Below are 25,910 nucleotides of genomic sequence, written 5' to 3'. Positions count from 1 at the left end.
AGACCTTACCATATATATCAACCCCAGTGTCAAACTCACCCGTGCCACTAGTAATGAAAAAACCCTGCCCCACAAGCGAAACTGCCTGAGGCGTGTGATTCCCCAGAGCAGCCAGCCCACACAAGACCATACGCGGCTGTTTGTGATGATTCTGCTTCGAGTGGCATGACAGCCATGTGGACACTCTGTGGGGGGAGCTCAAACCTCAGCATGGCTTAAATGTTACTTAAATGTTATCTTCAGACAAAATAAACTCATCAGAAACACAAACAAAGACGTTTATTGCAAATAAAATTCACATTCACATCATTAAATCCTACAAAGTATAAGGAGGTCTTTTTGCAAATTGTGAAGTATCTGTGTGCACAGGAGGTGCTGTTTTCATCAGAACAGCTGCCTGGGACATGCGTATATTTATCTGAAGGTGCCAAACCAAATATCCATCTATCTACAAAGGTTTTGACTTGGCCGTTGACATTGTTCTGACACTTCCACAGTTTCATTTTCTCTGGATCTGGCAGTAGAGGCTCATAGAAAACACCAAACCAAGAATCTGGAAAACAAAAACATTTCTGGTATTACTTGGCAGTCCTGGAAATCCCAAGATACAACTGATACACAGTGGGAACATTTTGTTTGCAAATGTCTTGGACTTACAAGCAGGCTAAATCTGTTATGCAGAAGATCTTTTCCAATGTAATTCTTTAAAGAACATGACTTTAGTATATTGCCATTTTAATGAAATCGGCATGTACCACAGGTAAGATTGCAAATACGATGGAAAACTTTCATTTGTTTAAAAGATGAATTGCCTGTGTGGATCGGGAACACTGTAACTCTAGGATTTTAAAATGCAGTTCTTAGCTGCAATGAAGCAGCAAATGAAGCAAAAGTTCAAGAAAGTCGGACAAAAATTCAATCTTTTATTTTCTAAGAAATTTAGAGGAACTTTCTGAATCTATTTCATATTCTAAGGGTTGTTTCTCTTTGATATCTCTCTTCTTTTTGACTACCACTTTCTCATCTTTAAATATATCCCTATATTCATATGTGTATATGTATACAGATGTACATTTACACACATGTACATATCCTGCCTTTTTGATGAGCAAATGATCATACAATAAATGTTTTATATTCATCAGTAATAGGATTGAGATAGAAACTCTGAGTCCACAAAAGAAGTTGTTTGAGATATAAAATTTGGTAGGATCACCTCCTGTGGCAGGAATTAGTGGGTGAAATTCCACGACCTGTGACAGACAGCTGACAAGATCAGAAGGTCAGTAAGCTTCCTTCTGGATTTAAAATTAACCAGTCTGTGAAGGTGTTATCCAAAAGTGTAAAGTATTCAAAGGACATTTATGAAGCCATGAATTCATTTATTTAAGGAAGAGATGTTGTGGAGTGTACAGAACATGTGGGTACAGGTAAGGCAAGGGGATGGCCTCACAGCTGGAAGAAGCTGACTTGGCTTCCCTGATGTACCATGCCCACATTTTCACCTGTGCCCAAGTGAAACTGGGCCCTTCTTTTCTCAGTATCATTTCCACTAACAAATTGAGCTGAAACCATTTACAGCCCACAAGTGGCATGATGGAGCAGGCAGAGGGGGACAGCTACAAAAGAATACTTTTCCTTTTCCTGGCCTTTTTATCTGCTGTTTTCCAGAAGAGAGAGAGAGTTAAGCATGTGGCTTTTGATTTGCAGTTACTTGAGATGTCACAATATGTTAATATCTTTGGAAAGGCTAAATCTTTAGCAAGTGTAAATTGCCAGCTGACAATTTGTACCAGCTGAGGCTGTTATCCTTATATTGTTTACTCACTTTGTTTTCAAATATTTTTATGATTGAGAGAGGCAACCGCCACAGAAAATGCCAGCTGGAGAAAAGGTAAGAATGATGGCCAATGAACTAAAGGCTACAATGAACACAACTACAATAACTAGAGCAAAGTGACTTACAACTTACTTTCTGGATAGATATGAAATTTTACACTTCATTATATTTGTAAAGGCCTTTCTTTATTTATTGATATATTTCATTGATTTTCCCCATGAACTCTACATATAGGCAAGAGACCTGACCTCCCATGTATAGCACCTTATGTAATGTGAAGCCTATGCCGAGTAAGAAGTGGCCTGTCATCTCACAGTGCTGCAGCTGCCTAACTGTTCCCTGCTTACAATTATTTTCCTGGAAGAGTACTTCTGAGCTGGGGCTCTAGCCCATTCTTATACCACGAGGAACAGTCCTCTGCCAAGGATGTTAAGAAGTTTTCGTTAGGAATAACAGGCTGAACTCTGCACAGCAATCTTCGTCATTCTGCTTTTCCCTCAAACATTCATCTGGGGGGGGCAGGGGAGGAGGAAAACCACACAGGAATAGTAAAAAGAATGAAAATGACCAAAGAAAGCAACATGATGAAATCCCCTGCTTCTTTGTCATTTTCTCCTAATCAAAGCCTATCATTCATCAAGTAGCTGACTGGATCACCTCACTGTTTTTTCTCCTCTCTTTGGAGAAAATTTTGTGTGATAGTCTTCAGTGTATGATGAAACAATTAAAATGAAGAGCTCACATGCTCTGCTTTTTTCACACACCAGAGTATATGGAGGAGCACAGGTGTGCACTCAGGCACATTCAGACACCATCTTGATGGTTAAATTACTCCCTCTGAATAATGATTTTGAATCATAATTTCTCCACGATAAGAATATGCAATTTAGGGACTACCAAGTTTAATGATATGATTTTTTCCTTCAGCTAAGAAGAGAACAGCTACTCTGCCTCTTATTTGTCTGGGTCTGGGAGTCTGCACACCCTTCCATCCACTGGGCTCACTGTCAAGTTCCAGCCTGGCCCCAGACCTGTTAAATCTTTGCAGAAAAAGTGCCATGTGATATGCTTATACAGGCAACAGGGTGGTCTGGTCCCACCTGAATTCCTCAGCTTGGCAGCTGTATGCCATTGATAGGAAATAAGTGAGATTTCAGCTAAGGTTAGAGGTGGTTCTCCCTTGTCTATTAATTGTGCAAGCCAGGTGTTTTAATTCCACTCCCAGTGTATTTTTAAGTAGAAGGCATGGCTTGTCAGCCACTAAATATTTTAATGGTGTATACTGGTACCTCAATAACTGCCAGTCCAAATGCGATCCCCATAATTATGAGCATATGGTCTTGAACGTATTTGTTGATCACTTCACTGCAAACCTGAAAAACAAGACAAAATGAATAATTATAGGTAAGCAAGATTAACCTAAGTTTATTAGAAACACATCCTCTAAAATATTTTCTCTCTTGCTCTCCATGTAAAAGAAATGCTATTTGAATTTACACTGGTTTGTTGCTAACAGACACAAAGAACACATTTATATGTATCTTGGGCCCTGAGACAGATATCTAGCCTTTGCCTTCACAAAAATGAAGATGAATTTAACTTCATTTTCCCACTAATGTGATCTTTGGGTTTGAGACCTCAAAGCCTATTATTAGAATCAGTCTCAACTAAAAATATTTAGATATAAAACCAAACTTAAGTATTAATTTTGACAAATGATTGGTGGTCTTGGCCTGGGACTGGGAGGAAGTGAGTGATCACATCTGAAGTTCTATGCAGAGTTACTCTCCTTTTTAATAAGTGCATACATCTGTTCTTATAACGCCTACATCTTCTCCAGGCATTGACAATATTCCTTTTGCAAACTGTAGGGAAAGCCAAGTACAGCTTAAATCCATCAAAACCACAATACCGTTCCAACACTACAACTTCATTCCCCCAAATATAATGCATAGTTATATGCCTTCACCATATTTCCTCCCTCACAATAAACACATGCGTCTTTTCCTTCCAGTCCTTCTAAAAACCTCTCATTTAAGCTGACTCAGAACTGCACTAAATTTCAAACCATTTTTCCTGGATCACAAGAGTTGAATGTCTTTACTAGCATCTAACACCACCATGAAATCTGTGCATTCATGTGAGCGATATCTTGCACCTGCAGTAATTTCACTGATGGTTTCTCATATGTCCTTTGAGGGTTTGCCTGCGGCCAAAAAGACATAAAAATGTGGCCAAAAAAGCCTCTGCATACATCTTATTTCCAGATTGGGTTCTGGCATTCTCTGCTTAACCAGACTGTTCCCTTGCTTTAAAACTGTATTTGCTTCTGTGGGACTTCGTAGGGAGGAAATTTGTGTTCAGAAAGGACCTGGCTAAGAAGCTGTGCATTTAGGAAAGTATACAATCAGTTTGGGATATTTGCTAAAATCTGCTGTGTACTAGATGCAGATTGGAAAGTACTAGCATTCTAAAAATGTAGGTGTTTTCTCTGAGTTTTCCACTACTTTTTCCATATTTTTCTTGGTATGTATGGAGTTAAATTTCAGTATAAGAAAACAGAGAAATTGTGAAATAAACGAGATTTCTGCTGCCCATTCACCATTTTTTGAGTATGCTTTTTTGTAACCATTCACCAGGCACTTTTGCCTTACTACTATATTAATTACCACAAGCTTTTCAAAAGGTCTGAGTTGCAAATTACACTTTAAGTATGCTTCTAGGAAGCCTACCACATATGAGGTGCCTTACCAGTAGATTATGTAAAATGAGCGTGTTTTTATTCTAGTAAATGACTATAAAACTCAAGGATCTTGTATTTAATGCAATTGCTTATTATCTCTTCGCCCTATGGAAGCCTCTGAGTCAACATGTCTACCACCAAAATGAGCTCTGGCGGGAGCTTCATCTTCCACAGGAGAGCCAGAGAGTAGCTGGCTTGCTGCTCTGACCCAGAGGCATACTCTGACCCCAAAGCCATAACATCAGTTTTCACCTGTAGTTACCATGCAGACTGGGAGATAATGGAGTGTACAGATACAACAGAGACATCCCAGGAGGAGAAAGCAGACACATATTTTATGTATGCACAGCAATTTCACCACAGTTGGTGTGGAGGCAAAGCTGGCTAATGAAGAGAAGGCAAAACTTCGTCTTTTTGGAAAGAGACAGAACTGCTGACTATGCCAGCAACTAAAGACAGCTCTATGATAAAACCTGTGTTTGGAAAGAAGAGCAGGACATTATATTTTTCTTACCATTTTATAAACATATTTCCCTTTATAATAGGTGCAGAGGTTTGCTTCTTCGCCTTTTGGGTCACATCCACAGACTTGACTGCCACCAATAGGTGTATCAAAATTGCTTCCCCAATCTGCAGCCCCATTCAACAAACCGCAGCACTTGTTCTGCAAGAAAAGAGGAAACAGGAAGATGAAGAAAAAAACAGTGAATTGCTGTTATGGGAGTGAATGAGGGCAAGCCAAGAGGAACAACAATTTCCTTTCATCTCATCCAATGTGGAATTTTTCCCAGATTGATACATGTCTCAAATACCCTTTACATTTCAATAAGTTATAAGACTGTGAGTGCACAAGGTAAAAAAAAAAAAAATTATAAAAATAAATAAATAAAAGAGACAATTTTCAACATGCAGCACTCAAAAACCATTAATATACTGTAAAGCTAGTGATTGTCAGTGCCAGAATACAGCACGGAGCAATGCTGGGTATTGTGTGTTTTCAAAATCAAGTCTTCTTTCTGTGGCTTACACCTGCATGTGGTAAGTAACATCTACAGTAAATCATATATTGAAAAGCCAGTCTGAAAAAGTAAAATTCAGGCATATAAAACTATGAAATCTAGAAAAAGATCCACCTTGAATGATGATTAGCCCTTTGAATTAGAAATGGACTGAGGAGGCCAGGGCTCCATTTGGGGTTTGTGAAGCCTAAGCCAGGTGCAGTTTCACTTCAGGTTCCACTTTGTTCAAGCCACTAAAGCTCAGGGGTGCAGACTTGGGTTTACATCTTCCCCCTTTTAAAAAGCAGCTGGAAGTGTTCATGTTATTTTGTATAAAAGCAAAGGCTGTGGGACATAATAAAACAATCCTGGTCTATTTAAAAATTAATAGAGTAATTATGCTTTTTGTTGTTGTTGCTGTTGTTTTCCTTTTGCTCACCTTTCAATCATCCCTCCAGGGAGCTGCTTATTATATCAGGAGAGTTAAGTTGACTCAGAAGCACAGGACAAAGCCGGAGGCAGAATGGAGAAGTAAAAGTGGAAGTAATATAAGCTACCTAAATATTGCTTCTCACTTCCTTTCCTTTCACACCGGCAGCCTTTAAAGATATAAGAATTCTTTAAGCCTACCCTAAAAACAGCAGCCAAAACTTTGTGCCAATGTATAGGCACAGGTACTACTGGGAGCATGGCAGGGACACACACCAGAAACGGTGAAATTTGTTCTCTGTGTGATGTCCAGAATCAGGGTGGTACTAAGTGCCTACCTTCTGGCACTTTGCAGGTGGGAGAAATCAGAATAGATATAAGTACAGGGAAAACAAAACTCTTATTGCACATCTTTCCCCGCTCTTACACAGGAAAAATATACATTTAATGATTTCATGCTAACATGATATTCTAAATGAAATAACTACTGAAGCTTTCCTTATCCAATCTTCTTGCCTAAAGGGTACTGGACAGTTCTCAGCTGGGACACACTGAAGGAGCACCTTCCCTTCAAAAGGGAAAGCTGCAACGAAGGAGAAGGAAGCCTTCTCATCAAAGCATTTATGTAACAGTCAGTCTCAATTTTGGGGGACATTTGTAAAGGGAAGCCAGGCCTTTTCATCCCCACAGTGATAGGGCAGGCTCCTAAGCCCCAGGTGTCCAGCCAGATGCAAAGACCTGGAAGGGGACTAGAGCCCTCCTACGGAGCAGGAGCCATTCAGCTCTGAGGTAATAATTCAGTGAGGAACTGTGAAGGGATGACCTCAGATGAGGAGAGAAAGGGATGGTGGGGATTATCAGAGTTTTCAGATTTTTATATCACCCTTTGTTTAGTAATATCTTCAATAAAAGTCTTGTAAAAAAAAGTCTGGCATTGTGTCAACACCTAAGCATTCCCTATTTCATTTATTTTTAAAAAAAGGCTAATTTCTGGAGGTGCCAAGTAACTCCAGCTTCCGTATCCTACTGAGAAGAAATAGAAACATGGTAGCTTGAGTGAGGAAGGAAGATGTTCTGGAGGTCATGAAATACTGATGGGGCATTTCAGGCAATAGAAGAACTGACCATCACCAATCCAAACTCAAGCAGAGGCCACTTTCTGTAAATGAAGATGATCTGGGCTGAGAAAGTTTTCACTGCTTTCAAGAAGAAAAAGAGCGTTGTTTTATATTTTAGTCCCAACTTGAGACAGAAACCTTTAAATCTTTAAATACTTCTTAAATAAGTTCATGTGGCTGAAGCTCTGAGGGGGTCCAAATAGAGCCTGGAATAGGGGAATAAAACCAGCACTCCAACCTACTCAGGCAACAATACCTTGCTCCAAACAGATGAGGCAAATTGCACCTTTTAGGTAACCATGGCTAGAACAAAACATATACTTTATAAAACGCATAACTTGCACTAGCATAACCAAAGCTGTGGAAGACTGATAATCCAAGCATCAAACAACAGTCTCATGGCAGTCGATTTATGACCAAGATGCAAACCTGACTTCTTGGGTCCTAAGAGCTACTTCAATCCATAAATCCTACCACACCCCACAGAGAATTACAAGTCTTTGAAGTATACTTCCTCAGACATATGCACAAAAGTCTCTAGTCTGCTCAGTCTTCTAGAATGACAAAATAAGCACATATAAAAACCATGAAGAGCAAATACAAAGACATGCAGAGTTTTTAAAGGCCCAATACCATTTACAGGGCTTTTAAATCCTGTAGGCATGCTCTGCACACCCTGTGAGCTCTGCAGTATTACTTGCCAGTGTAATGAGCATATGGCCTCGAAGAAAGAACTGATAATCTCTTGCAATCATATCACAGAATGAGGGGACTTTTGTTTTGGTTGTGTTGGTTCTTATAAGAAATTTATTATTTCTGCAAGCACACTGAAGAATTTGTAATCACTGATGCAAACTTATGGAGTTTAAGACTTACAGATCTAGACAGCTACCAATCTATTTATTCTAGAAAGAAACTTTCACAAAATCCTATTTAGGGTCATTGAGAATGTCTTCCTCTGTATAGAGAAAGGGACTTTTTCAGACACAGTTAAATGTGGATCATCTTGCATGTTGTGTGTCTTTGCTCCATTTCTCTCAGGAAGAGGAGAGAAATTTTTGCACAAAGAAATCATCATGGAAAGCCCAAGCTGCATCAAGGGAGCAGAAACCCCTGTGCAGCATTTTAACTTGTGTTTAAGTCAGACCCTCTCCCATCCCCAGGGTGTGAAATTCAAATCTATGACAGAGTAGCCATAAAATGAAGCATAGACAAATGCTAGAGATAGAACAGATAGCAACAACCCCCACCCTTTGTTACATCTTAATTACCTCTGTCTGAAACTTCTGGAAGGTCTCTTGAAATTGCTTTGCTTTTTCTTCAGTGCCTTGCAATAAATTAACATCGTCCTTTAAAGTCGTGTTAAGGGATGTTTCAATCTGCAAGTGCAAATATTTTATTAGTTTTCAGTGGAGAAACAAATCTTTGGGAAGACTTGAATGACAATACAGAATAATACTGTACCTGAGATCTGTATACTGCTCCTAAGATACCTCCTGTAACCTGAAGGATCAAGATCAGCAGCAGTCCAATAAAAAACTAGGAAGAAACAAAAGGTAGAGAAAATTATAACTTTTTTTTAACCAAGTTGCTATCATCTCTTTAAAGTGAATATTAATCTTTCATGTGCTTCATAGAACGAACTGAAGTTCCAGTCAGTTCCAGTTTTTCCTTCTTTGGGGATGAGAAAACAGATGCTCAAGACAGAGTGTGTGCCTTAGTATCATCTAGTCACCTAAACAAGACACTCTGGAGCGGTGGCATGATGGGCAGTGTGTAGGTGAGAGATGTTGGGTAGAAGGACAAGGAGGACATACTGGGAAGACTAGCGGAGGGAGCAACTGGGAATTTATGAGATTAAATGGGATACATAGAAGGGGGTGACCGGTGGAGTGAATGTCAGTTTTAGTTGTGTGGAGGAAAAGTTAGTGACATGGTCAGGGCTCTCTTGGCCCTGTTTTCTCTTTGATGAGACCACCCATCATTTCTTTTGCACTTCAATTCAGGAAGGGCTCAAGTGTGGGGTAGGCGATGACAATACATGCTCATAAGTAAACATTTGATTAAATAAAAACAGTATTGTCATCTGATACTACCAGTGACTTTATACATCAATTGTATCTATAGTCTGTTAAAGGCAGACAAATATTCTTTTTTTTCCTACCAAGAGCAGCATGCACCGACTTTCCCTGATGGCACCACAGCACCCCAGAAACCCAAGGACCATAATGATGGAGCCCACAGCTATCAGCACATCAACCCCTGCAAACAGGCTGCTGTCTGTGCCAAACTCCTGAAAAGAGAGGGAAAAAAAATCTTTCAGCTGCAAGAAACTCCCCTGAAAAACATATGTATCTCCCCAAACAAGAAAATATTTAAAAACTGATAAATATACTGATGTGCAACCATAGAGAAATTCTATTCCTTGAATCAATAAACCACTAACATCCTTCCTAAACCTTTTGTTGGACGGCCTGGTGGAACCTGTCTCTTCACAATCTCTGTTTCTGCACAGGATGAAAGTCAGCTTAACATAGTAAATAAAAATCCCATCTTTAAAATAGCTTTCAGTTCATTTTCAGTTGACAAATATTTGCTTTTTGTTGGAAGTAGCAAAATTATTTCAAAATCTCTCTTACATTAACCAAATGTTAAAGAAACAAAAACTCTGTCTGTCATTAGAAACCCAAGGACGTACTCTGTGGCTGTTCCTAAGAGAACATGTTTCTGAGTGATGCTGGATATAGTGGAGAAAGATATATTTTCCAAAGCAGCTTTCTTTTTCTTTGTTTTTGGGCATGATTTCTAATAATGCCATCATAGATGAGGACTGTATTTTGATGTGTTGGACATTCAACTAAACAGTTCATATACCTCATTATTATTAAATATCAAATTATTCAGTTCCCACAGAAGGACTAAGGCCAGGGGCCAAAACAGAGAGAAATGTTCAAAGAATATTTTCCAGTGTGGCTTGTGCCAAGATTAGCAAAAACGTCTGGAAGTTGTCACATTTATCTTCTGATGGAAATTACAAAGGTATATAGACAAGTATAATTTTAAGAATGTGTTGTTTTTTCCCCTTCAAAGTAGGACTAAAACTCCTGTTATTTATTCTTAGAAAGCTTTGTTCATCTATAGCCAAATCTTTCTGGTCTCTTCAATTACTACTCAGGCAAAACATACATTGGATTTGAATGGGATCTTTGCATAGAGGCAAAAATAGTAAGAAAATACTTTCAATTTTGGTCCTAATTCTTAATTCACAGTTTTTGTGGAGTAACAAGAGTCACTTCAGGAAGCCAGCTTGGGACACACTTAAGTGTGCTTTTCTGAATAGGAAAGCTTTCCAAAAATAAGAATAACAATGGTTATGGTTTTCCAAGCTCCATTGCACTATCTGAGCCATGATACTAGAGATGGTCATCTAGCAAGCGTGGCAACTTTAGCTTCTGTAAAATGTTGACTGAGGAGTGAAACACATCATTCTTCCTCTTCCACAGCAGGACATGGCAAAACTCTCCATAATGACCTAATTTACTCCACATCACAATGTCACTGTGATCTGAGTTCCTTTACATCCATCCACTGCCAAATATGAGACATCTGGGACTGGCTAAGGGCAACAACATCATCAGCCAAATAGAAGAAATATATAAAGCCATCTTCTTATTTCCAACATCCTTTTAGTTCCGGATATACTGAATTAAAAAGTATTTTTCTTTACTGATGGATTCTGGTAGAGAAGCAGAGGAGTGATCAGAAGTTTTGCAGCTTAATCTGACCTAAAGGCTCAATCTGAGAGTTGGAAAAGAAATCCTTCAAAGTAACACTTGATCATTTTTTCACTTCTACAGCCAGAAATCCATTTTGAAAACTGAAGTATACAAATAAAATTTTCAAATTCATTTACATTTATGTGGTTCAAATTCAGCCAAAGAAATGCACTGCCTAAACCTCAGAGTCAGATTGCTCTTCCTGTTAGCATAACAAAGCATCAACATGCAAAGGTTGCACAGCACCTTCCAGAGGAATGGTAGAATCAACTTCACTTCTTTATGCGAATGGAAAACATGCTGTAATTAAGATATCAGTGCCACTGGGAGCACAGATGGCAAAAGGATGGCAAGGCCCACAAGGCCAAAGAACCTTTGCACCAACAGGACGATCCGCTGGTGCATTTATGCAAGATCAAGGGCTCATCAAGATTGTGTTTTCTGTAACTTTGCAGAAAAGGAAAGTCATAAAATCTGAAGAAATTTAATAACCCAGATAAAATCCAGGAGGGGAACTCAGGGATTTTTCTTCTCCCCTCCATGAAGGCTATTTACATTACATTTAAATCCTGAGTAAAGATCTGTTGTTCTTTAAAAATAATTCCATGAGTGAAAAAGGGTTAGACATTATTAGGAAGCCATTGAAAATAGAAGAGAAAAAATCTTGCTCCCTTTCAAAGTTACAATTACTGAGAAAATAAGTAATAATAAATAATATTATTGAAGACAGTAAGAAAAGTAAAAAATATTTCCTAAAAATACATAGAAGTAACTCTAGAAATATATATGACTATATTATTCTAATGGGGAAGGACTGAAAAGACTAAGAGGCTCATGGCTCCTCATTATTCTTTCTAGCACTGAAATCAATAAGAAAACCATCATTAGTTTTCATTAGAGGAAAAAGAGACCCACATTTTAAAGAGAAATCACTGTGCATCTGCAAGAACTTAGATTAGTAACACTGGAAGACACTTGTCATTACACATCTGTGCTTACATTGATCACTTTATCTGACTACCCACACCATCTTGTTTAATCTTAAACATCATAAAACACATTCATTTTTACCCACACAAAACACCCCAGTGAAAGCAGAACACACTTGCAGAAATTAAGTTGGGAAAGTAAAATCTATATAGTAGCTTCTGCATTTTACATGGAACTGATATTATTGCATGCATTTACCTCCTTAGCATCTTTGCTAACACGTATCCATATAGAGATGCCCAAAATAACCGAACCACACACCTGTGGGAAAAAAAAAAAAAAAAAAAAAAGAATATTTAGAAAGATCAACAATTTTAGATTAAAGTTCAGCATCCAAATAGCACCAGATGCTGGCCAAAATTCTGAAATAATTTCTTTGGCAAAATGAAAGCAACATGAATTGCTAGAGCACAGAATATTGATTCATATCCAGGAAACTTCATAAGGATAGTTAAACCTTCAGTTATGCACCAAAGCCCTGATGTTTCTATCCCAGAGGAATCATCATTTCCTTGATGATTTATACATGTGGTTGTAAGTACACAGAAATTCTGTCAGATGAGAGACAACTATAAATTGCTATAGTATGTATATAACATGACTGTAAAGAACAGTGTTTCCTGTATAATGGAAATGAAAGATTTGATAAGGGATGTCGGTACAACTGTTATTTCTAGAGTTTTTCAGGACATATATCTTTAGAAATATTCTCTATGGTAAAACTATTAGGAAAAGTTCTAAATAAAGTCTTCCTGCTTTCTTTGTTGCAACAATATTTGGCTATCTCGAGCTATTAGAATATTCCTCTTGTAAAGAGCACATTGTGGTAGTTATTATTTCCATTATATTTTTAAAGAAGACAACTTTAGTCCATCTTGTGCATATGAAAGATAAACATCTAAGTCTATCTCCTCTGACCTGCCAGGGACACATATCCTCAGATGAGTTAAATGACCCATTGATATTACCAACTTAAAAAGAAGCCCAGAATGATTTGCTTTGAGATGTTGAAGTCAGAGTGGATGAATCCCAGATCCAGACATATTCCTTAATCACCAGTTGTTCTCCAGTTTCGTTGATCTTTGAGGTACTGTTCCACTATGCTCCAGCCACTGTGTTCCTTACCTTGTTTGTGATGATTGTGAAAATTCTCACACATAATTTCTCTTTTTTACCAGGTATGGGAGACAGGTAATTTTAGAGGCTAAAAATATGTAATTATGTGAGCCACTTGAGAAGACTGGTAGGAAAGAGAAATCACTGAGGACCAAAGTCTAGTAAGATTCAGAATTATCTTCCTGTATGTCTTTAATGGTCAAGTCAGAAATGGCTCTAAAATGTGGTTATGAGCTTCCCATGAAAACTGGGACCTTTTAAAATTAAAAGAGCTATTTTTACATGTTTAAGATTTTTTTTTTCCTCAAAAATACTTTCCTGCAAAAAGGTTTCATATAATATTCATCATCAAAGACCGTAACGACTTTAGCAGATTATTTAATATGGAACACAGCCAGCCCTCAGACATGAGTACCACACATTTTTCTGTTCTAAGTAAAGCTCCTATAAGTACGCTTTACACATGAAAAAGAAAGTTGTACAATCGATGACAGCTATATCATGTTATCAAATTTAACTAGAACTCCCCACTGAAATCATCTGAATCCCACTGAATCTGCCTAGAAACTGATGGTATCATATGACTCTGTATTTGGGTCTTGTTCAGCAGCACTGTGTGAACCATGTGGCTATGCACCAGACAACGTGGGTTTGCTAATGTGAAAAGTTCCACTGAAGCAGCTATTGCTGCAAATCTAAACAGAATTTGGCCCACTGCCTTATTCGTTATAGAGAACCTCCCCAAAAAATATAGCACAGTAGTAGAAGTAAGTAAATCTGAATGTACAGAAACTTACCAATCAGATGGGGATGCTACAATATTTATTTCCTCCATTCAAAAAAACAAAGAATATTATTTTAAAATGAAGTTTCCACTATGGTGTATATATTTTAAATATAGAAAATAAAATTGCTTTAGACTCATAAAAACACTGAATTTCAGTGAAATTTTAATGTTTTGTTTCTGTTTATTTTCATCATATACAAAGTGAACAAGAAAACACAAATAAAATAATTGAAATTACAAATCAAAAGTTCTGTTCCCTAAGAGTCAAAATAGAACACTGCATGCTTGTTGCAGTACTCCATCTTAATTAATAGTTTTCCTTAAAATAAAAATTAACTTTCTTTCACCAGACTGGAAGATGCAAAGCTCTGTGGGTGCTCCAGAGCCCAATGCCAGGGTTGTGAATTCCTGGGGGCACACAACACATGGGGCCAAGGAGAGAGAAGCAAAAGAGACTTTGCAGATCTGGCTTAGCCTATTCCAGGATTTGGACATTCAAGGATATGTTGTAGGAGCTGCTAAGAAAAGGGCATAAGAAGACTAAAAAGCCTGTTCCTGAGGCCCTCAGAAGGGGGCAATCCAGAGAGATTGCAAAGGGGTTAAAAAAAAAGGACACCAGATAAACATGCTGCCGTTGCTGTTATCTAGTTGAGATGAAAGTCACCTTTATTCCCCACTATCAGTTTAACTTTCCACCTGCCCAACTACGCTGTGCACCAGGGAGTGGAAGCAGCAGCTGTGAAGACATCACTGCTCCCTGTCCTTTACCACAGCAATTTAATGATTTCCAGGGATTAGAGACGGGAGTGTTATTCAAAGAATTCAGATTCATTGTACTCCACCTGTGTGTACTGCTGCTTGCACCACACCTCTTCCCCATCTCGGTAGTACTAAGCCCCTTTCTTTAAAATAAGTCAGTATAACTGCATTTGTGTCCTCCTCTGTCTCATCCAGGCTGCCATACGCACAGCAAATGCTCTCAGCATTTTCTTCCCCAGAAAAGGGTGCAGATTTTCCTGACTTTGGCATAAACAAGGTCTTGGGAAGTTTGTTCCAAGCTGCTTTTTTTCCTGAACTTTCAGGACTCCTCCAGGATCACATCCTGGATCTTCTGCCCAGAAACCCATGCAGTTCCTGGAGGCTTAGGCTGTCATATATTTTCGATCTGCCTTGGTAGAGGTGGAGGAAGAAAAGTGGGGGCCAGTCTTGACTGCTACTGGCCTCTTAGGAGTTTCTTTGTGAGGTCCACAAGAGATCAAAGAATTTTGCTTATTCTTCTCATTTTGGCTAGCCACAAAATTTCTACGGCAACTGTTTGTGATCCTATTTGAATTCTATCACCTTTTCACTCAGAATATGTCCCTTGAGGCAACAAACATACTGGGGTCAGTAGTTTTGCATCCAGTTTCAGTGAACCTCTGGTGAACTTGACAAAATTATGGTAGGAAAGCTGACACTGAGGCTGAACCGTTACAGAAATTATCTTTAACTCGAAACTTTTCAGAGTTTCCAGGACCTGAAACTCTTGCAAACTAGCCGAGATATGACAAATAGGGTTCAAGTTACTCTCAAAAAGCTGCCTGCTGTCCTGTGCTGGGCATAGGGCAGGAACCACCTTCCTATGTGTGCTGGAGAAAGCTGATCATTTCAGTACAGCTCTCGACAACACTGCCAGCCCATACCATTTTCCAAAAATGTATGGTCAACCATCAGAAACTAATTATGACACTGAGCATAAAGCTAGGAACCACAAAGAAGTATATGAAAATGATTTATCAATTAGAAGGCTAAAAATACAAGTGCATTTTCCTATCTTCTGTTGCAATTACACGTTCAGGATTATGCAGTTTGGATGCAAACAGGATACAAAAAAAAATAAATACAAAAGAACAATCCCCTTTAAGATAATGTAGAGTCTGTTATCTTTTGACTGAAATGAGTGGTTTCCTTTGACATAAGGGGCACATTGCAGGCAGGAAGATGGAGACCCATCTGTTCTACTTTTCAATGTGGAGGGAAGACTTTTTTGTAAGAAAAATACAAAGGAAGGGCAAAAATTAAACATTCTCCTCTCCCTGATTTAGAACCATACTCTGGTTCCATTTATGCTCTATTTTATTTACAATTTCTTCAACTACAGCATTTGGATAATGTTGAACACATTTCACGCGTCACTAATAACAATTTAAACACCGACTTACCCAGAATAAGAAGTTGAAGATGAACATGGAGTACTTCATGCAGCTGCTTACACCCGCCATTTTCAAGAAGCTAAGACAAAAATGAAAATTGCAGAAGAACCTTTCTTAACGGTTTGACCTCAATAGAGTGACTGTTCCTGTTTCTTCAGGAAATGTCTCAGACCGCATCAAATACACTGCGCTCTGCAACTAAAAGCAAAAATTGTGACCCAGGCATCTACAGTTATTTAAACAGTTTAGCACAGGTAAATATTAACCAGAGCACTGGGGAAGTAATACCAGGTATTATCACTGAGTCTCCAGACTCTCCTTGTGTCGTTGTGAGGTGTGCTTTTTAATGGTGCTGTTAGTCTCGTCCTACACCCTGTGAGTAAATAGATGGTGCAACAAGAACAATAGTTTCAAGGGGGAGGGAAGTTTTACAGACGCACTTCCTTTATGACATGGAAATGAATGCATTTTTTAATGCTTTTAAGGTACAGGATTTACTCTTTCATTGTCCACAGATCATTGCCAAAATTCACTCGGTGATGTTTGCAGTCCCACTGCAGACGTTCGGACTGAAAAAAAAGGAATAAGTTTGTTTTATCCCCACAGAAGAAGGGTAAGGAACCTGCAGCCATTTTCTCCCTCTTGCTGTCTACTTTACCTCTTCCTCACTAAATCAGCACTCCAGGAACCTGAGCACTGTGGTGCACAAAACACGCTGCCATGCAAGTTTCCTAAAGTGCTTTGAGCCCCAGCACAGCAATCGCAGTTCTGGCGTGAGATTCAGGATGCCTCCTGGCAACGGGAGCTTCATTTGTCCCAGAAGGCAAGGCAATAAACCTGTTTCATTAGTTTTGTTTTATGTCTTGTTTGTTTTCTTTTTTGCTCCTCAAAATACAAATCATGAGGGGAATATAAAGGTATAATTGCTCTGTCTTTTCTATCAGCCTGTTTTCTGGAGAAGCCTGATAGACTAGTTCTTGGAGGGATGAGGGTCAGACACGGGTTCCCCTGGGTTCATCATAAAAAAGGAACTTTATTTTGCAGGTGAGCACAAAGGATTTAAACAGGAGAGATTAAGGACTTGCTGGACGGATGTGATTTATTAAACCCCTTGGCTCAAGCCCAGTTTTTAGCTTTTTACTGTTGGTTCTCATTCTTCAATGCTGCAATCTGTATTTGAAAAAAGTATAAAGGAAAATGTTAGTATATAACACACCTGTAGATGGTGACAAAAAGATGTCACTTAGATCCTGGATTTTATAGGATCCACAGGGGAAAAAAAAAAAAAAAAAAAAAAAAATCTACACTGAGAGCTGTTTCCTTTGGTTGCTCTCTAACCCGACTTTTAGTGAAGGTGTGATGTTGGAATCCCTCCAGTTGCTTTCTTTAATTCTATTAAAACAGATGCAACCTTTCCCACTTTTAAGAACTGACTTTATACCTGCCTTCAACTTTTGGGCTCCTTTTTAAGTAATCTTTTTTTCTAACCCTAGGAGATCGGCTGTCTGACTAGTTTATTTCGCAATATCCACATCCACTCTGAATTTGAGAATGTTCCTAAAAATAATTGCTCTCATGAAATACAGATTTTGTAAGGATTGGGAGAAACAACTGTGTGGTATGGTTTAGATCTAAAGCACTCAACAAATAAGTAAGTTGAGAAACGTGGGTGTCTTTATGGAGAGATGCCATAGCCACAAATGAATCACGAGTTTAAAGGACCATATAAAATTGTATGCAAAGGGCCATGAAAGGTAATAAGAGAATCACAGATGACACAGGACTTGAACAGATAAGTCTGCAGCCAGACCATGCAGTTGTAGTAAACCAAGGTTTTTGTAGGCAGAAGTCAGGAACAACATTTTGTACCCAAAACTACACAGCTCTAAGTCATCATGCACGGTAGGTGCTCATTAAAGAAGTCTTGAGTTGCAGCATTGTTTTCTGTGAAATACTTGACCCAATCATTCAGTGAGAGATATTGGAGATAAATGGTGCGAGGGTTGCAATGCTATAGGAGGCAAGCACAGGCATCCACAGACTGGCCCTGTATAAAATGCCAGTTCTTCAAAGACTTGGTGTCTGCAAGTGGCCCATTAGCTGTCTGCCTCCCTGTATCACTTCACAGCGCTTCTGGATTTTGGGCAGGGCAGGGGCCAGCACCAGCACCACCACAGAGGGTCCCCCAGTGGGGTGCTGGAGGACCCAGGCTGCCTGGGGCAGGGTCTCCACATCACCTCTCCCCAGCCTCCATCAGGAGGTGCAGGACCAGCACAGCAGAGAATCTGGTTCAGTCTAGGAAGTTTAAACAGTGGAGGATAGGCACGATTCAGGTCTGTTTTCATTACAATTTATACATATGGCTGTAGATACTGAAGTAATTTCCTAGAACTGCTAGGATATTTCTTCTTCTTTTTTTTTTTTTTTTTTTTTTTTTTTTAATTCTTTTTACTGAACGTTAATCACAAGAAAGATTTGGTAAGATCACAGTGCCTCCTAAACTAAGAAAATATCTGCATTTTACATATTTACTGATCTCTTTGGAAAAAGCTAAAATAGACCTTCTTAGGACCTGGTAGTTGCTCCTTTCCTAAGATGGGGAATAGGAAATAGTATAAAAATTAAATATATATCCTAGTGGGTTCCCAGTGTGGCTGCCAAATAGAAACTCATTATCTGAAATTACCACAGTTCCTACACGTTTCATATCTATATTTAATAGTATTTGAAGTTAAAATGTCATCTAAGATTAAAGTCATACAACCAGTTCCTATCAAGTGACAAGTTTTCAAGTTAAATGTTCTCTACAAGTGACTGTTTCTTATTTCCTGGCAGCACGGTGCTTTTCTATACGTCTTGGAGAAGAAGGGAAGAAGGGAGACTATGGCATGGTTCATGTTTGCAGTTGTGCCTACAAGACGAGTTTCCTGTCCTGCAAGGTAGTGCAGGTGATTGCAGAGACTGATGAATGATGACAAGGCAGGAGAAATGTTGTCTGTAAATCTTTACCACTATTTGACTGCAAAACTGCCCCCGCTGTCTCTCTGCTGTTCAGACGATCAGATATGCTGGGTGAAGCAGCTGCGAGCCCCCATCCCTTCTGCCCCTCCTCACAGCACTATCGGTGCGTGGCCTGGGTGCAGCACCGGGTAGGAGCCTCTGACGCAGGGCCTGGAGCTCCTCGCCACCACAGGGGAGCTGTGACAACGTGCAGACTTTGCCCCCTACGTCACACAAGGGAGCAGGCAGAGACAGGTTTATTGTGGCGGAAAAAAATGACAGTATACCTGTCACAGGCGCAGAGTAAGGCACCTCCCCTTTGAAACTTCCCAAGCAGCTACGGCTTGTTTTATAATGCTTTCATCCTCCTTCTTCTCTGAGCTCTTCTGCACTTTGAGCCATTCTTCCTGGGCAGAGCACCCCAAAAACAGCTTCCCCGGACCTCACACACCTCTCCAAGCTCTCTTCTGCACATTTATTTTCCTGCAATACCACCCTCACATCTCTCTGGGTTTACACATGAAAGCCTGTTTTCTTCTCAAAAATAATAGGCAAAAGCATATGCAGATGAGAGCATCTCATTCTGCCGTGTATTTTTTCTTCTTCTCTCCAACCTAAAAAACTCTGCCCTTTTCTTCTTTTTCTACAGCCTTCACTTCCCTTGTGAGGTGCCCCTCCATGATCAGGCGAGGTGACCAAAGCCTGTATCAGGTGATTCTGCATGCAGCCAGTTATCCCGTAAGGTCCAGATGAAGAAACAGTTTATATGTGATAGTAGCAAGCTCTTTGAACCGTGGGATGTGGACGGTGAATGATAAAAGTGTGTCTGCTGCTGGAATTCCTGTTCATCATGGTGACAGAAGAGATCAGGAAAGGTGGGTGAGAACTGGTTGCAATGTGGAGCTTGTAGCCTGAAATAGATCAGCTGATATCTGGATCCCCTGAATCAGCAGGGACAGTCAATGGAGACTGTGCAGAGTATGATCTCGGGCTGTTGCAGCACTTGTCCTTCAGCAGAAGGGATAACATCTTCTCCAACCTTGCCTGCTGCCCTGAGATGCAAAGTTCCTTCACAATGCATTGCTCACCCACACCAAGTGAAGCAGCACTGCACATCATCAGTCTTGACAGCATTTCTAATTGGGGAACGCTGCCTAAAGAAGAATTTTACAGTCCAAATTGTAGGGCAAACACATTCAAAACAATGGGAAATTGGAGCTTCTGCTTTTGTCCTTGGAGGCATTTGTAACACTGGGTCTGACTGAGGTTGCAGTCAGCCTTCTACGCCTCACATCTTGAGTTCGGCTGTAGCAAATAAGAGACCTTACTGCAATACCTTAACAGCCAGTAATACCACAGTTATAAAACTGAAGTATAGTCTTATGTCTGACTCTTAGCAAAATGCTACAGTGCCTTAACATGTCATATTTATGGAGAATTATTTTATGTTGGAATATATGTACTGATGACTTGGACAGTGAGTATATACTCAGCTCACAGAGTCAAAATATTACAATTCCTGGCCCTCATTTTTAAACAGCCTTGAGATGAAGGGTAAGGGTGGAAAGACAAACAGAAATATGCCTGGGAAGTCCAAAGGCTGAAGAAAAATTAGAAGAAACATGACAATGGTATTGTGCTTAATCATATGAATTCTCATGAATCATATGAATTTGAATTCTCATGAGAATGAGAATATGATTATATGAATACTCATGAGATTCATGAGAATTCATATGATTATATGAATACACTGTTCTCATGATTTTCAGTAACTGACTTGTGATGGACAAAACTGTACACAGATACATTTTTTGCAACTTTTTTGTCTGTGATGTGTTAGATAACTACGGTTGAGACCGCAACTGATCCTACAGCTGACCACATGATAAAGGGAAAGATATTAGGATATTTTCAACTGGTGTTAGGCGTGTATGTAGCTGGTTGAATCAGCTGTTGAGGGTGTCTTCACAGCTTCTGCAGATGACTAGGAACCGCTAGGGAATGATTTATGTTATCCTAAAATAGGCATGAAAACAGGCCAGACCCACAACAGCTCAGCAGAACTTACCCACAACTACCCCAGTTCCAGTTTAGAGCAAGCTAGAGCCTACCTGGAAAGCAGTCCTCTGTGATCCTTCGATACCAAACTCTGCTGCTTTCTTCTCCCCACTCTTCTCCTCCTACTACTGCACCCTGAGCTGCTGTGGGAATAAACAAGTTGCTGCCCAGAGCAGGATCTGTAGCTCCTTGGTTTCCAAGGCTCTATATGAGTGAACTGGGCTGCTGTTAGTGACACATTAGGAAATGGTTTCTCACCTGTTAGAGCTCTGCCTTTCACCTTTAAGTGCTCATAGTCACTAACAGCATAACCTCTTTTTTCATGATGACTATGTTCCTCCGCACTCCAGACAATAACACTGTAAAGAGTTTATATAAATGATACATCCCAACATGAGTTGCTGAGCAGTACAGCTCAGAAGAAGCAGTAGCCTGACCATCAAAGCAAATCTGGATGTCCAACCCATGTCCGTACACTCAGGAGCAAGGAAATCCTGCTGTGGTCCATGCCGATCACAGCTCTGGGCTAGGAAATATGTAGCTGGGTTAGCCTGATGGTCTCACTTCTGTGTGTGGCCTGGTGAAAGGTGGCATGGAGGTAAAATATCCCTCACCCCAGAAGGTGTTCTCTGGACCAGGACTCCACGTGAGTGTGTTGGCCAAGGGGTGAAGGGTGCATCACTCCCTCCCTCTGACCAGACTTTTCATGTTAGCATTGGAAATGTCGCTGGTGAGGAAAGGGAGTTTAAATGGGGATATGTCTCCACAAAAAGGTTTCTGTTCTGACAAAGCAGTTTCATCAGAAAATCCTCAGCCAGCTCCAGTGCTGGACTCCTATGCAGGCGCTCTGTGGCCTGTTGCCAGCATCACTCATATGTTCCTGCTTTAGCAGGATCTAGTATCTTGAACACTCTCACTTCCCCTAAAGCAACAGCTCTTCCACCAGAAAACAAACCCCGTGCAGCAGGTCTGCCTCTGATCCGCTCTCCTCCCAAAGGATGTAGCCTCCTCTTCCCTTATGCTGCCAGTTTTCTCCTAAGTCTTTCATCTGAAAACTCTCTGAAATGCATATTTTTAAGCTTTCATTGATATTTGGCTCATATTAAAGTAAGAGAAGACTGCAAGTACAAAAAAAACCCTCACTTATCTAACCCACTCATTTCTCTTTCCACCTCACCCCCTCCCCAGACCTTTTCATTCACCATTAGCCTTCTTGTCTGTTTTACATCCTTTTTGCTCATTTACATACTTCATGAACTAAGCTGCTCTTTTATGTAAGGCTCATGTCAGGGATTTCCTATTTCCCAGGGCCTGGTCAGAATTTATTTCAGCTAAATGTCACTGGGTTTTAAATATTTTTTTGGCTTCAAAATGAGTTCATCATGGATTAACATGCTAATCAGTGTCAGTAAGGGTTTCACTATCTAGCCTGCAAGTGTATTATCAAACTTAATTTGTTAAAGAAATCCTCGCTAAGGAACCTATACTGAATATTATTTTTGAATGTTTGTATTATATAGGCAGGTCCCAACATACGGGAGCTGTCACTAACGCAAGAAGTGGTATTTTTGACCACTGGCATTTTCAGTATATCTTGAAACTACCAGTGCGATAAAGTACTCTTCACTGTGAAGAAAGATGCCTTAAAAATAGAGAGAACACCCTTTGCTAAAGAAGAATCAAAAGGCTTCCAATGCATCTTTAGGGTATCACCTTTTTCTAGCAGGGTCGGGGAGCTTATCCTTGAGTGTGTCTCCTGGAAAAGGACATGCGTATTTTATATTCAGGTCTAAACACCAGGAACTTGATTCTGATTTTGTTTATGCTCATGTAAATCAGAAGTTGTTTATAAGGCAAGTCACTGTCAGTGCAGATTAGAAACTATATGTCTAACCTTTACCCCTGCCCTGATCTTTACAAGGGAAAAGGAATAAACCTGCCAGAAAATTGTGACACTGCCTCTCTGAATTTACCCTGCTGTCGTGGATAGGAAGAGTCATAGTCCCAAATGATATGAGGGCCAGACAAGTATACAGCTGTTTTGTGATCCAAAAACCAGATACTGATAGGTTAGAAAATAAAAACTACCTTATTCTCTTGTTATCTTATAGACATTAGTTATGTAAATATAGTGATACCATATAAATGCTACAACAATACTATACAATCATCTTTGTCCTGCAAGTGTTACAACTGTAAATATGCTTAAAATCATTTTGAAGTTTCTAAATGTCTTACATGAAGACTCTACATAATATGGGCAGGCAAACCATGTGGTCACCAGTTATGTTTAGAATTAGTACATAGGAAGTACATAACATCTGTCATGAAATTTTGCTCCAAAAATGCAGATTTGATATTTTATTTTGACAAGTGTATTTCCTCTATTCCAGGATAATATGACACTCAATCCCCACTTTCACTGAGGCATACCTCTGTTTGGCAAAGTAAGTAAACACATACAAAAATTAAAAAACAAACGTAAGTAAGCAAGTGTTAGCTTTCAACATTATTAATTCCTTAAGTCTCATTTTGGGTAAAACATCCATGCTCTGAAAGTTGACTGGGAGCTTCTTTATTTTTCTATGGTTGCTGTAGACAGAGTAATACTATCAAAATAACACTACACAACAAGTGAGCTACAGGCTTCACATCCCACTGAGACTCAGAGACCCTCTGGGACTATTCTACCAGATGTGTGTAGTCTTTACAGTCTGGAGAGGCATTTCCATCAAGCCTCATCTGCTCATTGACCTTCACAATCTTACTGACATTAAACTCTGCTGGTCTGCAGTGCTCTGTGGACACTGGAGTCTCTTCTGATTCAGATTGTTGCATAGCTTTTTTAGTTTAATCCCCCCATACACAATCCTTTCATTTCTGCCCCTGAGTGCTGTTTTTTACAAAGCTTGAATATGAAAATTCCATCCATCATTTGCAGACTATAAACATTTGCAAAGAAAACCCTCATATTTTCATTCCCACTCATCTTTGTCCTGCAAGTGCTATTCATTTATCCCCTATATACATAAAAGGCTCTTTTCTTTCAACTTTTTTATTTATTTTTATTTTTTCTGTAGCTGAAAGGACAGGAAGAGAACTGAAGAGTATTACTGAAAACTCTATAGTAACTACCAAATAGCAGAGTTAGTGACTTTACCTACTGGCAACAATCCAGATTTGTAACCCGCACATGTGCAATTCACATTTGTACCAAAAACTAATTTCCTACTGAAGCCATTGAAGAAAGATGCTGTAAAGAGCCCAGTCCTCAGAAAAGCCAAGAAACCCATGCTGAGGGACTGCTGACCTCCCAAGACTGTAATCAGAGCTGAGAGTGCTGAGCTGCTTTCAGAGGAATCTTGGTACCATCCAGCACTAAACTCCAAATGTTAACCACTACTGTAAAAATAGTTCCCTTTTTTCAGCTGGGATTATCTCCTTCCAAACAGACAAGCACATGAAGTTACAATATCACAGCAATAGATAACTGTTGGCTGTTGCAAAAAGATTATTCTCTTATTTAATGCTACAAGAAGTGTCCAAAACAGTCCTTTACTGAGACAGAAAGAAAGAAGAAATATACTGGGACAAACCAGGGACTTTTGTATCTGCAGAAGATCTGAGAGACCACCCCAGCCTCTCTGAGACCTTGATGTGCTTTCTCACTTGCTCACTGATCCCCTTGGCTCATTCTGTGTCAAACAGTGCAAGACCAGAAGGCATGAGCTTCTGAGGAAGTCTCGGATTGCTTCTGTCCATGAAGGAATCCAAAGCTCTGCACACAGTTGTTCTTAGAGCTGACGCTGAAACTGAAAATCTGCTCTGCTGGGCCAAGGAAGATAATATTTATGGAACTACTATGCCTCAGAGTATCTGCCCTGCATGGATAGCTAGAATGGCAGAGGCCCCTGTTAACCTTCTAGTTAAAAAAAATTATGTAGCAACTTAGGCCAAATTTAAGTTAGGAAACTTCTTATTTTGTTATCAGAATTGCTATGACAAACACTTCCTCCTGAGGAAGTATTTGCTCAAGCTGAAGCCAAGTCTTGAGCAACCATGTTTATATCCATTGCACGAGCCACAAGAACTTACAGGAAGTGTGAATTAAAATCAATGCAAATGATAAATCTCTAGTTTTAATTTAAAATAGACTCTATATAATTGATTAAAACAGACACAGGAATGCCAAAAGGAAGAAGAGCAAAAACTTCACAGATAAAAGTGAAACATGATCATGTTCATGCCATGCCTCCTTTGAGCACAATTGCTGTAGTTCTTAACTGTTAAGATAATAAAAGGCATAAGCTGTAGGATCCTCATCAGCATATGGTTAGGCTTTGTGTCTTTTCTTTGTTAAACTATTTGCCATCTCAAAATGACATATTTCTTCCTTTGTCGTATCCATAGATGAGATTAGCAAGCACACACACTTTATACACTTCATTAATCCTTGTGATGATTCATGCGCATGAGGTTCATACTCTAATCCAAGTCAGACCACTAAAAATACTTGACCTCCAGATGGCTGTGGTGATTGCTGAAGCTTACGAGCAGAGTTTGGACACACCGTCTTTATTCTCATGTGCCACGCTACAGATTAAACATGTTCAAGCTATCTTTTTAAAAGGTGTTTGCTGTCTATGCATAAAAGGAGTCCCTTGGACAAGGATTTTAATTAGTCAGAGATTTAGTTCAAAGTCTGGCACCATTGCACTTTAAAGAGTCTCTGGGTACTGGAAATAAGAAACAACCATAGTGCTGCAAGCAGTAAGCTCCTTGTCAAAAGATGTCATACATAATGGGAGCATCCTCCTGGATGCACACTGCTGGTTGCACAGGACTGTGCTTCAGGGTGAC

General features: G+C 39.5%; 1 protein-coding gene and 1 long non-coding RNA gene across 2 annotated transcripts; one reads left to right on the top strand and one right to left on the bottom strand.

The window, feature by feature from the left end:
- Positions 1-262: 262 nt before the first annotated feature.
- On the bottom strand, positions 263-16,297 carry TSPAN8 (tetraspanin 8). The gene is made up of 8 exons (XM_068669199.1): positions 15,999-16,297; positions 12,093-12,155; positions 9,293-9,421; positions 8,593-8,667; positions 8,400-8,507; positions 5,098-5,247; positions 3,130-3,213; positions 263-553 (listed from the first exon to the last, which is right to left on the bottom strand). Exons 1-8 carry the CDS (start codon positions 16,056-16,058, stop codon positions 500-502), a joined length of 723 nt encoding a protein of 240 aa, XP_068525300.1. The 5' UTR covers positions 16,059-16,297; the 3' UTR covers positions 263-499.
- Positions 16,298-19,027: 2,730 nt separating this feature from the next.
- LOC137850291 (uncharacterized) lies at positions 19,028-25,366 on the top strand. Its single transcript, XR_011092442.1, has 3 exons — positions 19,028-19,864; positions 23,444-23,497; positions 24,131-25,366. It is a non-coding gene; the product is annotated as an uncharacterized lncRNA (long non-coding RNA).
- Positions 25,367-25,910: the final 544 nt, after the last annotated feature.

Source organism: Anas acuta, chromosome 1 (genome assembly GCF_963932015.1).
Source record: "Anas acuta chromosome 1, bAnaAcu1.1, whole genome shotgun sequence".
In the NCBI taxonomy this organism is placed as follows: Eukaryota; Metazoa; Chordata; class Aves; order Anseriformes; family Anatidae; genus Anas; species Anas acuta.
This window is presented reverse-complemented; position numbering and strand designations above follow the sequence as displayed.

Bases quoted from the DNA above. Each gene is read 5' to 3' on its own strand.
- TSPAN8 (XM_068669199.1), bottom strand. From the start codon at position 16,058: ATGGCGGGTGTAAGCAGCTGCATGAAGTACTCCATGTTCATCTTCAAC. The intron at 3,214-5,097 runs GTAAGAAAAATA...CTTGTTTTTCAG, and splicing joins GGAAATATGTTTATAAAATG to GTTTGCAGTGAAGTGATCAA. The intron at 554-3,129 runs GTACCAGTATAC...TTTGTTTTCCAG, and splicing joins TTGGACTGGCAGTTATTGAG to ATTCTTGGTTTGGTGTTTTC.